This window comes from Microcebus murinus, chromosome 5 (assembly GCF_040939455.1).
Source record: "Microcebus murinus isolate Inina chromosome 5, M.murinus_Inina_mat1.0, whole genome shotgun sequence".
Taxonomy (NCBI): Eukaryota; Metazoa; Chordata; class Mammalia; order Primates; family Cheirogaleidae; genus Microcebus; species Microcebus murinus.
The window spans coordinates 19,664,272-19,678,003 of NC_134108.1; the positions used below are offsets into that span (position 1 = coordinate 19,664,272).

The 13,732-nt window shown below is 39.3% G+C and overlaps 1 protein-coding gene across 12 annotated transcripts in view; it reads right to left on the bottom strand.

Annotated features, from left to right (window-relative positions):
- The window catches only part of UTRN (utrophin), a 478,755-nt gene that overhangs the window by 3,848 nt on the left and 461,175 nt on the right, over positions 1–13,732 (bottom strand). For 10 of the 12 annotated variants that reach the window (XM_076002898.1, XM_076002896.1, XM_076002897.1 and 7 more), the window contains 6 exons: positions 11,562–11,720; positions 10,976–11,216; positions 8,164–8,272; positions 6,727–6,819; positions 1,793–1,815; positions 1,140–1,195 (listed from right to left, as the gene is read on the bottom strand). In XM_076002898.1, the coding sequence (XP_075859013.1) occupies positions 1,178–1,195; positions 1,793–1,815; positions 6,727–6,819; positions 8,164–8,272; positions 10,976–11,216; positions 11,562–11,720 (643 nt within the window). In that variant the 3' untranslated portion in view covers positions 1,140–1,177. Of the gene's footprint in view, positions 1–1,130; positions 1,196–1,792; positions 1,816–6,726; positions 6,820–8,163; positions 8,273–10,975; positions 11,217–11,561; positions 11,721–13,732 lie in introns of all 12 variants that reach the window. The other 2 variants (XM_076002893.1, XM_076002895.1) reach the window with 2 other exon arrangements.

Genomic DNA, 13,732 nt, shown 5'->3' on the forward strand with positions numbered 1-13,732 from the left:
ATAGAATCTGCACACTGTGTCCCCACATATCACCCTGTGTAGTGCTTGAAACCCTTCCTCTGTGCCCCCAGGTCACGTGGTTCACAAGTCGCAAAACCCATGTTCCCGAACTCTTCTTTGAACGTTGCCTTCACTTGCTGCTCAGTCTAATCAATATCTGGATCTCCGCACACACAGCTTCCCCCTCGGCCCTCTCACACAGGACTTCCTCCTCCCACACTCTTCACACGCTGCACGAGCTCCCTCCTCCACCCTCATGGAGCCTTTCAGGGTATCTTTTTTCCTCTTCTTCCTAAAAACACCCAAGCTCTGAATCTCATGTCATCAGACTATACCAACCCATTATGCAGTCCTCTACTGACCTTTGGGTCATGTTCTCTAACTTCTTTAGGAAGAAATGGCTCAATGTCACCTGCTCTAAAGCTATGTTTAAATCGTGGTGATTTCAACACCCACGTAGATGATTCTTCCAACACTCTGGCTTTGGTTCTTCGAGCTTTCTTCCTCCAGTGATCCTGTCCTACACCCGTCTCGGTCATTCACTCAAACCTCCAAACATGGACCATGACCAATACTTGCAACTCTCTTAATTTCAATTCCAATCATCCCACCTTCTGACAATCATCTCTACCTTTCGGGCTTACGACCGCAAATCCATCCATCCACTGATACTGCCGTCCATTGACCCTCCTCCCCTCTTTATTTCTGTCTCCCACACTAGACGTGTCCTCACTTCTCTCGCTACTGAGTTTGCACATCTGGTTCAATCATTATAACCATGCTTTGCCTCTTTCCTTGAATCACTGTACTCACTTCGCCAAACCACAACTTCAACTTTGGATAAATGCAACACTCAGAGAAGGCTCTGGTGCCTGTGCTCATGAAATGGAACGTGGCTGCAGGGCGACACACAGCCCTGCAGACTGGCCTCAAGCTACATGCATGCATGGCCCCTTAAGTGGTGGCCTTTAATGCTGCCTGTAGTCGCACTCTATTTCCCAGTCCATCTGCTCTCCTGTTCTCCTAGCAGCTCTCACACATCCTCCAGTCTCTCCTCACACCTCTGACACCTCCCGCTGAAAGCTTCCAATTCACTCCGACAACAGAAGCAAGCAGAAGAGGACACCCACAGCTCTCACCACTTCGCTGGTCTCATTCACACACCCCTGCCGTGCAGTTAAGGTCCCAGCTCCTCCTGCCAATAAGACAATGAATCAGAAGGTTCACTGTTTCAAAAGATTTAATAAGCAAGTTCATGAAAGACCATGGTCTCCAAAGAGCTACTGTGGCCTTGTGGCACATTATTACTAAAAGTTTCCGATAAGAAAAATGCTGAAAGGCATGAGGCTGTAGCTGCCAACAGTTTTCAGCAAATTTTTAAATACAAAATTGAACTTTTCCCCACTCAGAGTAACAAAACCATCCTTGTGGTACTAGTCACTTTTTTTTCAAGTGAATGTTCCGTGATAGCCACCTTAAGTAGACATTTGGGCCACAGCAGTGGCCAGACCTATCTAGAGGAACCTTGCAGGCTTTGTATAAGATTCCAATAAAAAGCTGCTAGAACAGAGGCTCAAACCCATAATACGTTTGGTATTTGGAAGAACCTGGCTTGGGAGCCACCCCCTCCCACTTCCTTAGACTGACAGTGGTACAGAATCAACTAACATTTAAATGTCAAACTAGTTTACTTACATAAAGAATACAGTAGCAGTAAAATCAGTGGTAGCTAATCTGCTTACTCTAGGTTGTGATCAGTAACCATTAATCCAATCAACCCATTAGCTCTTACCTGTGGCCTGCTGGGGACATTTGCTGAAAGAGAAAACAAAAGAAATAAATTGGAGGTTGTCATACTCTTGCTTTGCTGGTTCCAACTTTCAGGCATGCAAATGTGTGGAATGTACCGCTCTGAGTAGGATAATAGCCCAGCTGCTAAATGGATGCTAACAGGAAAATAAGAAACAGGTTTTTGGTGGGGTTTTTTCCCCTTGGCTAAATACTTTAACAAGGGCTAGCTTTTCCTAGTTAGTTTCTCATATCCCACGTGATTTAAGATTTAATATATACACTAAAGCATTCAATGAGCACTCAAGTCTTGCCAAAAACCCCTCAATGTTTCCTATTTAAGTCATGCTGTGTATTTAGTTTAGTTTGTATGTATCAGAACAGAGCAAGTTCTGTTTATTTTACTAAATAGTACCAATTCTAACTAAGGCCAATAGAGGCATGAATCTTTGGTTTCTGCCACCCTTGGCCCACCCTTCTGCCCACGTTGGCCTGGGAAGATGGTGGCCAAATGCTTGCATCAAGAGCTGGCTTACTCCCTGGCAGCCTTCTGGACACTTGGGCTAATAACAGTGCCGTGGAGGGGCCCAGTCAAGGAGCATTGAGAAGATAGACTATGATGTCTAATTCGACTTTGTACCCGGGTAGCTCAATTCCTTCCTTGTTCCAGAGCCCATGACAGTGAAGAAGATCTGGCAGGCTCTGTGAGGGTCTCTCTAAAATCTCTTCTCCAAGGCCTCTGCTGTTCATCCCTCCCTTTCACTGCATAATTATCTCATTCTCAACGGGGGTGGGGGGGGAGATTCCCCCACCCCCCAATAATGGCGACATCTATTCTTGGTCAAATAAGAATTGTCCCTAATCATAAAGCATGTTGCACTCCTTCAATCTCTCATCTTTCTATGCTGAGGCAGCAGGGGGGAGAAAAAAAGATATCAGTGACCACATTCTGGGTACCAGTAGCTTTGTGAAAAAATAAAAGCAGGTGTGAAGGGTGCCCTTCCTCTGATACCTGGAGGGAAAGTGTGAGCCCCAGTATTTGGGGAAGCAATCAGGCTAAAATTAGCCTTGTCCTACCAGATATGTAAGTTACATCCAGAGAAAAAGACTGGACCTCCATATGTATGTGAGCTACCTGAAGAATAGCTGAGTTGAATTATTATTAAGTACACCATAGGTTTATACACTCTTTCTAAAAGAGACAGAGATATGATTCTCTTGTAAGAAACAAATATATTTAATAACAAATAGCAATCCCCAGGTAAAAGTCTAATCCATTTTGCTCCAAACCAATACTTTTAAGCCTACAGCTTTTTTCAAATAAAAGGCTATGGGTATTCCCCTGGACAAATCATACAAACATATTTTAAAAGGAAATCACTGCAAGTCAGTGGGTTTTCAGTTTTTGATGAATGTCATTCAAGCTTAATAAACATAGGCAATTCACAGTGAAAATATGCCTGTGGGTCAAAAATAATTTTAAAAGCATTTCTTGGTTTATCAGCAAAAATTACTTAGCTTATTAACAGTATCCCATATATTTGAAGGACATAAATGAAAAAAGTGACAAAAAATTTTACATTAAAAAAGAAATGGTTACAGTAGTCGATGGGAATTTTAGTATGTACACTGTTTAATAGGCAGCACAATTAAATTCCCATCATCAACTCTTGCCGGGAAGAGATGGAAATGCCTGCCTCTCTGCCTCTCTGCTCTGAAACTCAACATAAATAATTTTAAAAGACTTTAAAAGGCCATAATTCAAGGATAGTATCAGGACCAACTGGGATATTAATTCAGATGAAGGAATTCTAAAGTGTTATGTGCAACAATATGTAGACACAGTTTAAAAATGTCATGTTAAAGAAAGTAGGCAATTCATGCAATTAGAATTTATGAGTACAGTTTCATTTTAATTCCAAGATTGCCAGGAATGGAAATTCATTTGGGGCCATGCTAATTTTTAATCCACAAAGGATCAAAAGTCAAGATTAACATGCAGATCAATTCATTGTATGCTGGTGACAAGCAATTTTAAAGTTCTCATTAGTTACAGGGGCTCAAGGGATTGGCTTGGCTTTGGGAAGGTGCCAATCCGATTTGTTTGGGTAAATCCTCCAAAGGTGGTCAGTAAGCTTTGGGAATTGCAAAGGCTTATTAAAATATTTGCTAGCTGGGCAACTTAAAAGAGGCAACAAAACAAATGAATCCTATAGAACCTTCTGAGCACTATCTGGGAAAGCTTCAACAACTAAACCTTCCCAATTAGAAAATGTAATCAATCATTCTTCACTCATTCATTCAGTCAAAAAACCTGTATTGAGGGCCAAGTCTAACTCACATTCTGGTTTCTATTCTGCATCAATTTTTAAAAGGTTTAGGCAGACTTTTAAAATATGTGTCAATTTTACAAATAAGTCTTTCTAGAATGCTTGTCCCCATCTTGGATATTTGTATATTAGCAAAGCAAAATATGAATATAGATACCGAGAAGAGCAAACTAAACCCAAACTAATAGCAGAACTGTCAGAAGCCAAAAATAATCATCTAATTGGCAAAAGATTCTACAATACACTATTCATCATTTCTTACATGGTATGTATTTGAATTCTTCACAATAACACATGACTAGTGATGTTCATTCACAGAAGACTATAAATATTATAAATATTTGTGAATGTACAAAGTTAAGACTATGAGAACATGCAGCCAGCTTCCCATTAAGGAATCTCAGGACTCCATCAACTACCTTCTACCGTCTAAACATGGCGAATGACACAGGTATGGAGGATACCACCCTCTAAACACGGTGAATGACACAGGTATAGAGGATACCAACGCAAGGGAGAGGTTTAAGCTCTGTGCTGTGGGTCACAATGAAGATATATACTCTTCTCAGGAACCAATATGCATGAATTGCTAATAAGGTTCCCAGTCAACAGGAATTTTATACTTGCCTTTAAAGGAGAGCTATGACATGAAATGAACATGTTTACCTCTTAAGATTCATCTTTGCACTATCGTTATTTATTTTTAATTATAGTCTGTTTTAAAACATGACATGGATCACTCTTTTACAAAATCTAGATATGATAATACACTTTGAAAAAGATTTAAGAGTAAGTGCTTTAAAAAATGGAACTTGTAAAAAAATCACAAATGTTTAGAATAAGTTTTAAATATGGAAATTATACATTTTATAGTCATTATTACACAGATTATATTTGAACATATTCCCCATCCTAGCTGTCACTGCCAACTCACTTTTAAACTGAAAATGTCCACCCTGGCATTTAAATAAAAACTTCCAAACAGGCTTTAATGTACCGAATTTGTTCTTGACTAATTATTAATGTATTTAGGTATAAGCTGAACTAAAAGGTCATTTCACTTAGAAATTAAATTTTCAAATGCTGGTTTATAAAGACTAGGAAGAAGTTTCATCTAGGCATTAAGTGACAAACAACTGAGAACCAAAACCTCTAAAAAAAATTTCAACCTTGAATTATAATTAACATAAAAGATGTAATCTGTTCGTCTATGATGTGCATGGTGGTTACAGGGCAGAAAAAATACACAACAATCTAATAGCATGGGGGCATCCACTGACCCTCTTAAGCTTTTGCAGGACTCTACAACGGCAAAAGTGTATACATGTGTGCGCGCTGACAGACTGTAAATGTGATTCTGCAAATCGTAAAGAGCTGAATATTAGAATTACACATGAAAACCTGGGAAATGATACACTCAAAAATGTAAATAGATATATTTATGTGCTTGTGGAAACTAATATACCCTTTAGGCAAATACTCCTGAAAATTTAGAGAGAAATATGTTTGAAACAGTTGTCTTCACATTCTGCTCAGAATGATATTTTTAAGCTACAGTGTAGTATAAAATGAAGGGTAATTGTTAATGAAGTCAATATATCTTACTTATGTATACTCTAGATAATTGATAGTATCTTTTTCCTCATTTAGGATGATATTTTCTAAGGAGATGATAGAAAAGGTTAAAATGAGAGGCTGTGCTTTATATAAAATCTTAGCTTAGTGACTGCCTAGGTTTAAAATCAGTGTGAGAGGAAATCACCCTACAATTATAAATAATATCTTCATATCCTTTAAAAGATTATTTTAAATATAACTGTAGCATTAAGTAATATGCATATATATGCAGGTAAGTGGTTTTTGTTAGAAACAGCAGAAGTGTTTTAGGTAAGGGCTCAGTAGAAACTGCAAGGTGGTAAGATGCTAAAAAGAAAACATTTGGAAAAATGAATAAATAAGAATCATTATATAATTTCCTCTGGGATTTGGACTATTTTTATTTGGTTATTTTCTGGTTCTTCATATGGAAGATTTACAGGGTCATAATCTGTGATGCCTTAAATTGTTTGGCCTTTATACAATGAGTATTTTATTGCATGAGAAAAGATACCAGCAGGAAAAAAACCGGAAAATCTGAAAATAATCTCTTTCTGCACCAGAATCTGATGCCATGAGAGAACAATGTCTAAAGAAAAGAGAGGGAATTGCATCAGAAAGGCTATTTCCATGCCTTGTTTGGCATGCCGCTCAAAGCTCTTCTTTGAAGTAAGACACATTTCTTATGAGAGCTTGCATCGAAGAAGATAATTTCTTCTTAAAATAAGATTTATTTTTATTTATCTTCATTGTATCACTCATAAGGCATATTGAAAAATCTCAAAGAGCAGGATCTCATTGTCACCGCACGCCGGCGATGTGATTGGTATCTAGGCTGAGCCTCATTTTCTTTCTCAACATATGTAACATTTGCCTTATTTTCAAATAATATTCAGTCTGGCTTCTAATACCGGATTTTGTTATCTCAGCAAGTAAGATAAAGGGTTGCATGCAGAAAAAGGGAAAGGGAAGGCAAGAGCACAGCGGTGCTGTTAGGATCACTCATACTCACGGCAGCAGGATGGAAACGTGCTGTTGATCTGCTCCATGACCTCCGTGAGGTCCGTGCTGGTGTCGTGTGGCGGGGCCAGCAGGTCCTCTCCCGCTGTGACAGCACATGAAAAGAACGGTAAACTTTCTAAAATTAATGTCTCACCTTCCAGCAAAACCCAAACTCGGGAGAAAATACTACTAGCAGCCTCCAAATAGCAATGGGAAAAGAGTTCCCATTGAGAAGGACAATTTCAGGGAAAAATACCAAAACCAATTTTGTATTAATTTGTTGATAATATAATTTTATATGATTAAAATGTACTAGATGTCTGTGTATAAAGAACTCATGCACCAGGGAAAAATACAAGATTGAAAAATAAGTCATACAGTCATTTTAATTAGCAAGAAATCTATTATTTTACATGGAGAGTATTTTTTCATACAAGAAAAATATTCTACTAATTTTCTTTTTTTTCTTCCTTCTTTCTTTTTGGAGGCTTCAGGATAGGCTAGCCTATCTTACCACAAAAGGAAAGGTATCTAATAAGATACTTCTTACCTTGATGTGCTTTCTGTATTCTTTAATCAATAGATAAAATGACTCTTTTATTTAAAAAACATTAATATTTAAATGTTTCTTCTGATTAATGTAGCTAAAGATCCCACAAATAAGTTAATTTAGTTAAAGTGTGTGGTCCTCAGTAGAATTTTAGAATTTCAATTCATTGACAATAAAATGAATGCCATTCCTCAACACCTAGTTTACTGAGCTTTTTCTAGCATCAGTGACAGGTCCCCACTGTAAGCGGTGACAGGCTAGGTGGGACCTCCGCCTCAGATGGAGCGGGTGGGGCAGTATCTACACAGACTAAAATGGAGAAAAGTAGACAAATGAGTTCCCAGATTTGGGCAGGGAAAACCATAATGTTTGGTATAATATTCTTTAGCACTATGTTCTGAATATGCACAAATGTGAAATTTTATTTTTTTTAAATTATTTTTCTTCCTTTTTTTATATTTTAATTTTTAAAAAATTTTCTTTTTTCTCTTTTTTATTATCTTTCTTGGCAACGGAGCTCATGCTGGAACAAATGGGAAATTTTAGAGACAGAAAATGCACTAAAAAAAAAAAAAAAGAAGAACAACCATTCTCAAAGCAACTAAACAATTAATTTCTCACTCATCCCTAAAGGAAAAAGATTTTTGCATCTTTCAGCCAAATTTAATCCACCACTACACATTATATAAACAAGCACATTGTAGCTTATTATTCTAAAAATGTTTGCATTTTTGATATGACTTAAATGGATTTGCACTTATTGGAGACCAAAGATAACACAACACTCTTTTATGCCCTAAGGAGCCAGTGTGTAAGAATGCTACTTAACAAGAAAACCAAACAATGGCCGAGCACACAGCTGACTGGGTGCAGTAGCTGTGCCTTGGGGACACCCACCTGCCTGGTGGAACTGCAGGCTGGGATCCGGATCCAGTGGGTAGGTCAGAGCAGAATGCTGCGGCAGGGCCCAGGGGGAGACGCCATTGATTCGGGAATCGGATTCAGGCTGGAATCACATTCAGAGGTAAAAGCAGAGAAAGGATTCAAATAACCGTAAAGTACAGCATTTCCTTTCCATTTTCCCCTCCTGCACCCTGGATAATGAAATCTTACAGAGTTCTTTGCCTTCAGACATTGTCAAATACATTTTAGTCCCAGTAGGGTGGGAGGGGGCCTGGTTCTTCACCTGAGCAGCAAGTGATCCTTCGCTTTCTGCTTGGGGACCTTGAAGAACTAACTCACTTGGTTATACTACAAGATTGATTTATTGGTGTCATTTTCACTCCTCAATTTTTCTATTATTTTTATGTCAACCAAGTGAATTTGGAAACATCTTTCATTCATTTTTTAAAAATTGGCACTGATCTTCTAATACAGAAAATTTATCCAATTTCAAAATCAACTCATGTTTAAAGGCAATATTGGAGAGCGGTTAAGAGCACAATTTTGGATTCAGATTGCTTGGATTCCAATTCCAACTCTGCCACTCAGAAGCTGTGTAATTCTGGGCACAGATTCTTTATTTGTAAAATGCGGATGGTAATAGTAGTGCCTGTGTCATAGAGTTTTGCGAGGGGAGTGATGAATTACTATTTCTAAAATCATTAGAACAGTCTGTCACGTAGTAAATACTTTGTAAGTGCATCTCACACAAATCTTTGATATGTTGACAAGTATATGATCAAATTAGAAAGTGTAATCCACTATATAGAGAATATGGAAGTTATAATTTTTTTCATGCAGATTTTTCCATTAAGTCTATATTGGTTGAAGCCGGTAGTTTTGCCAGTTTTCACTATCAGAGTTAAATTCTCCATCTACTTCTGGCATTCATCATGCTCAGTCATTAAGAAGAGATACAAGCCCTACAATCTGGGATATACAGAGCCATTTAGATACCTGCTATCTCTAAGAGCATTACTGTGCCGTTCTGAAGGCACATGAGCCATTAGGCAGTGCTGTCTAATGGGATGGAGGGAACAGGGGACGGTAAGATGAGTAGAAGAGCCTTTCGCTCTCGTAAGAGCATCAGCAAGCCATGGCAAATACAGGTTTCAAGCACAGCTTCTTCTTGCAGTGATTCCATATATGCACTAAGTTGTTAACACTAATGCTTCATAATCTAAATAAGAGAAAATCTGTCTCTTACACAGGCACCATTTGGACACTTTAAATTCACAGTAGGAACAACGTAACTTTCCAGTGTATGTGACTGGCATTGAGCTAAGAAGACTCAAACATTCTAGAGGGCCTCCAGAAGGCCAGGACCTGGGTCACTCTTATTTTCTAACGATACAGAACATGGAAGCTCTGAAGGAAGCCTTCCATAAAACAGTCTTGCTTCAATTCTGAAACAGTCAGAGACATAAAGAAAAATATATGGTCAAGCCATATGGTTTGAAAGATATGGTCAAAATATATGATCAAACCTATGGCCCACTGCGTAGGTAACACAAAAATTACACTGTTTTCAATTATTCTGACAAGGTAAAAGGACTCATAGCAACTGGGAAGTGATGGTTTTCCAAAGTCTGAGAAAATCATTGGAGAGAAAGTTGTTTCTGTGTTTAAGTCAATAAATCATTTCTGGAGAAAGGCATTCTTATCACACTGCCTAGGGGCCCCCACACTGCACAGGCTAGAGAAAAAGGCAAAAGATGACACGAATGTTGATGTAGGGACTTTTCAAGACAGAGGGGTCCCTGGCCCCCTGCGCTGGGATTCTACACTGTGAACCTGCTGCAAAGGCTTCTCTGTCACTAGTTCCATGACACAAGCTCTATTCCTAACTGCTATGCATGATCAATTACTTAATTCTCTACAGTGTGTTGTGTATTTTACACATGATAGTATTTTGTTATATATACTTGTTATATACGATACTATCTTGTTATAGTTCCCAACAAGACTACAGGCACCAGAAAGGGAGAAACTGTATTGATGCTTCTGTTACATCCCAAAGAATGGTGTTTTCCAAAATTGCAAGCTATTACCCATTGATGAGTTATAGAATCAATTTAGTAGGTCCTGACCGGCATTAAAAAAGAAAAACAGAGAGAAGAAAAATAAAAGGGAGGAAGAAAGTAAAGGAGGGGGGAAGAAAGGAAAAAGAACAGAAAATAAGAGTTGACAGTTCTCTATAAAGGCAAGTATTATTTTGTATTCATCATATATGTATGTATTCATCATAATGTAAATTATATTTCTTATTGTCAAGAAAGTTTGCAAGCAACTGCCATAAAACATGGTACAGTGTTAGGGAGTAACAGTAGCAAATTAATAACCATCTGTCAACTCAATTTCTTGAAAATGGAAAATAATTATTACTGGAGTCAGTGTTCTTGGCTCACTGGAAGAAAGCTTTAGGATGCAGATTTCAGGTCACTTGCTGTCCCTTAATCTCCCAAAATGCCTAAATGTGTAATTTAGGCAGATATATGTCTTTTCCCTCAAACTATTCGGAGCTGAGATAGATTTCAGTGTTAAAGCAGCATCGGAAATTTCACCGTAAGCTGGGTGAACACATTTTTTGTGCCAGTGAGGATTTAACGCTCACATGTGAAAAGGAAATTTCTAAGCCGGTCTAAATTAACGATGGCAGTGAGAAATTGAAAGTGGACCTCTTTATCTCTGCTGACACCTGGACCAAGCCCCAGGGCAGTGGGCAGGTGGCGTGGGGAAGTGCGACACTGAGTTCTGCACACCCTACCTGCTCCAGCAGCTGTCGAAGGCGGTGGAGCTGAGACTCCAGCTGTTTGTTGTGATCTTCTAAAATCTGCATCCTCGCCTCCAGCCGGCCTTTGTGCTGCCGGAGGAGTTTTGCTTCTGCTATCAGTTCTGAGTCCTCGGACGTGTGGTGAGGAGATGCAATCGAGTCTGGAGGGGAACCCACAGGGAGCCCCCTTCTCAGGTGCTGCTCCTTCAGCTGCTCATATTCCACCTGCAGATTTCTAATGCAGGAAAGGAAAACGGAATTACTACCACGTACACTGTCGTCTCCCCAGAATTGCCTGTGAGCTTTGAATTTAGCTCATGCTATGTCCTCTTACACGTGTATTAACAGTGCGACGGGCATGCGTGAATGAAGCTGTAGCTTTAAGCAAGTGGACATCATCACTGAACCCCCAAATGCTGCTGTATCTGCAGCCAGTATCCCAGTTTGTTAATGTCCTCTAAAACTTCCACTCCACTGTGATTTCTTGTACAATAGTCGTGAAAAGAGAATGGGAAGGGGCCACGTTGAATTTCCTATGAAAGAGAACATGACAAGTTTTCTTCTCCCAGGCCTAGCACACCTTTGTTCTTCCTCCAGGTCAGCAATGATCCGCTCCAGTTCTCCACGTTCTTCCCTCTCCACCGACTTCAGGATCTGAGATGGGCTCTGCGGCTGGCTCACTGGGGACTCCCCTCCGAGCGTCTGGCAGTACTGCTGGATGAGGGCGTGCTCGTCTTCCCTAGTGAGAAAAAGGAAACAGACCCTCACATCTGCACAACGATGTTTGTGGACATAAAAGAAGTAGAAACATGATGATGACCAGGCTAGTGGCTGGGCCAAGTTTGCCTTAGAGCTCAGTGTCTCCATGACTTCCCTTTTAAACCTATAGGAAGAAATTCATCTACCAGTGCATGTATGTATATTGTACATAAGCCAACATTTCAAGCTTTGCCTTAGTCTAACAGCTCTATCTCACAAACCTCAGGAGAGATATTTTACTCAGCAGAGGAAATGAAAATAAAGCACAACACTTGAACAGTTAATATGAAAGATATTATAGGCAAAAATCCATCACCAAATGCACAAAGAGTAGATTAAAAGACCATAGAGTAAGAATAAGCTGACTTCACTGTCTTTAGCATCTGGTTGAAAGCAATTTCAAAATGTACTGTAACCCATAGGATGGGGTTTATAATCCTTATGGGCCTTTATTTAAATTAATAAACACAAATTATAATTGTAGATTTTATAAAATAGCTACAGATATTTTACTTGATCTTATCAGCAGGCCATTTTTAGGGTCAATCATTCTGCATTTGAACAAGAAACTATATTTCATACACTTGGGTTCTTCTACTTATTTAACTACTTAGTCTAATGAACTAGTCCCATATCGCAATAATGTGGTTGAATTAATGATTGACATACATGCAAGTGTAATAAAGTAGACAAAGTTGATAAATTTATGGCAAAGAAATGCTAGTTTCTAGCAGGCCCAGAATGGCTTTTCTTCCTTTAGGGGAGATCTATTCAGATATCCTTGTAAATGTGCAAATGCCAGATCTGCTGGCTAATGCCAGCAGGGGAGTCCTTTAGAAGATTGGTCTGTTTATATGGATTTTGGTAAACAAGTCCCGGAATCTACAGATTTATAAGATGAGACATAAGGAAAACCTCATGTGAGTTATGTAACTATCAGAGTATGAAATGGAGCTATCCCATGACTGAAGCAGTCACCACCTATGTAAGTGACGTGGCTATAAATATCTCTTAGTGACCTCTTCTGTCACTCAGGGGTCATAGCGTGTGCTAACGCAGCCTGAAAGGACCTGCCATATGGTGCTGGCACGTACTGGACCTCTCTCGACTTTCCTTGGGCCTCCAGGTTACTTGCGCCCTTGAGCTCACTAGCACGCTTGATCCCAGGCAAGAGCTCTGGGTCTCGTCAGCCTGACTTCCATCACGTGGATTCTGAAAACCCATCTTGTTGTCACTGCAGTGTACTCTGACAAAGTGGGGACTTGAAACTGTATCTGAAAGTGAGTGAATTCTTAGTAAAGGTTTGTCCTGAGCATTGAGATCAGAGAGAGATAGAGAGATGATGAAGCAAAATGAGAAAAATGAGTATGTTACAGTGATCTGCTCGCCAAACAGACAGAGCGGAGGGCCAGAGGAGCCACCTGTTGATTTATTTTGCTTCCTTTACCAATAAAACTCGCTCCTCTCTCTTTCCTTCTCTCTAGATAGACATAGATATAGAAATGTATATGTGTGTATGTTTATACACATATATATTTAAATGGAGGTCATTCACTTTGGTTAAGATCACAATATAAACACAGATACCTAACTTTACCTTCCTGCTTTTAAAATCAAATAAATTTTAAAAGGGGTTTGGGGTCGGACTCTTACAATATGGTTAGAAACTGGAAATAAGGAACATAACTTGGATAAAGACTGAAGTAACCTACGGCATCATCCTTTGATTCCCTCTCCTGAAAAAAACGCAGTATCGCTGGGAAATAAATGAGGGAACCTCTAGCAGAATCCATGCTGCTCCTACGTTTAGAAGAGTGGGAGGAAGAGGAAAAGGTGGGTATTGCACCACTGCAGAGAGGAGCATTTGAAAGCAGACCCAAAAGCCCCTCAGATGCCCATGTAGCAAAATCAAATAGAAATCTGATAGGGAGATGTGGAGTATGTGTGTGTGCATTTTCCTAAATGCCCAACACCCTAACCTAGCTGTATTAT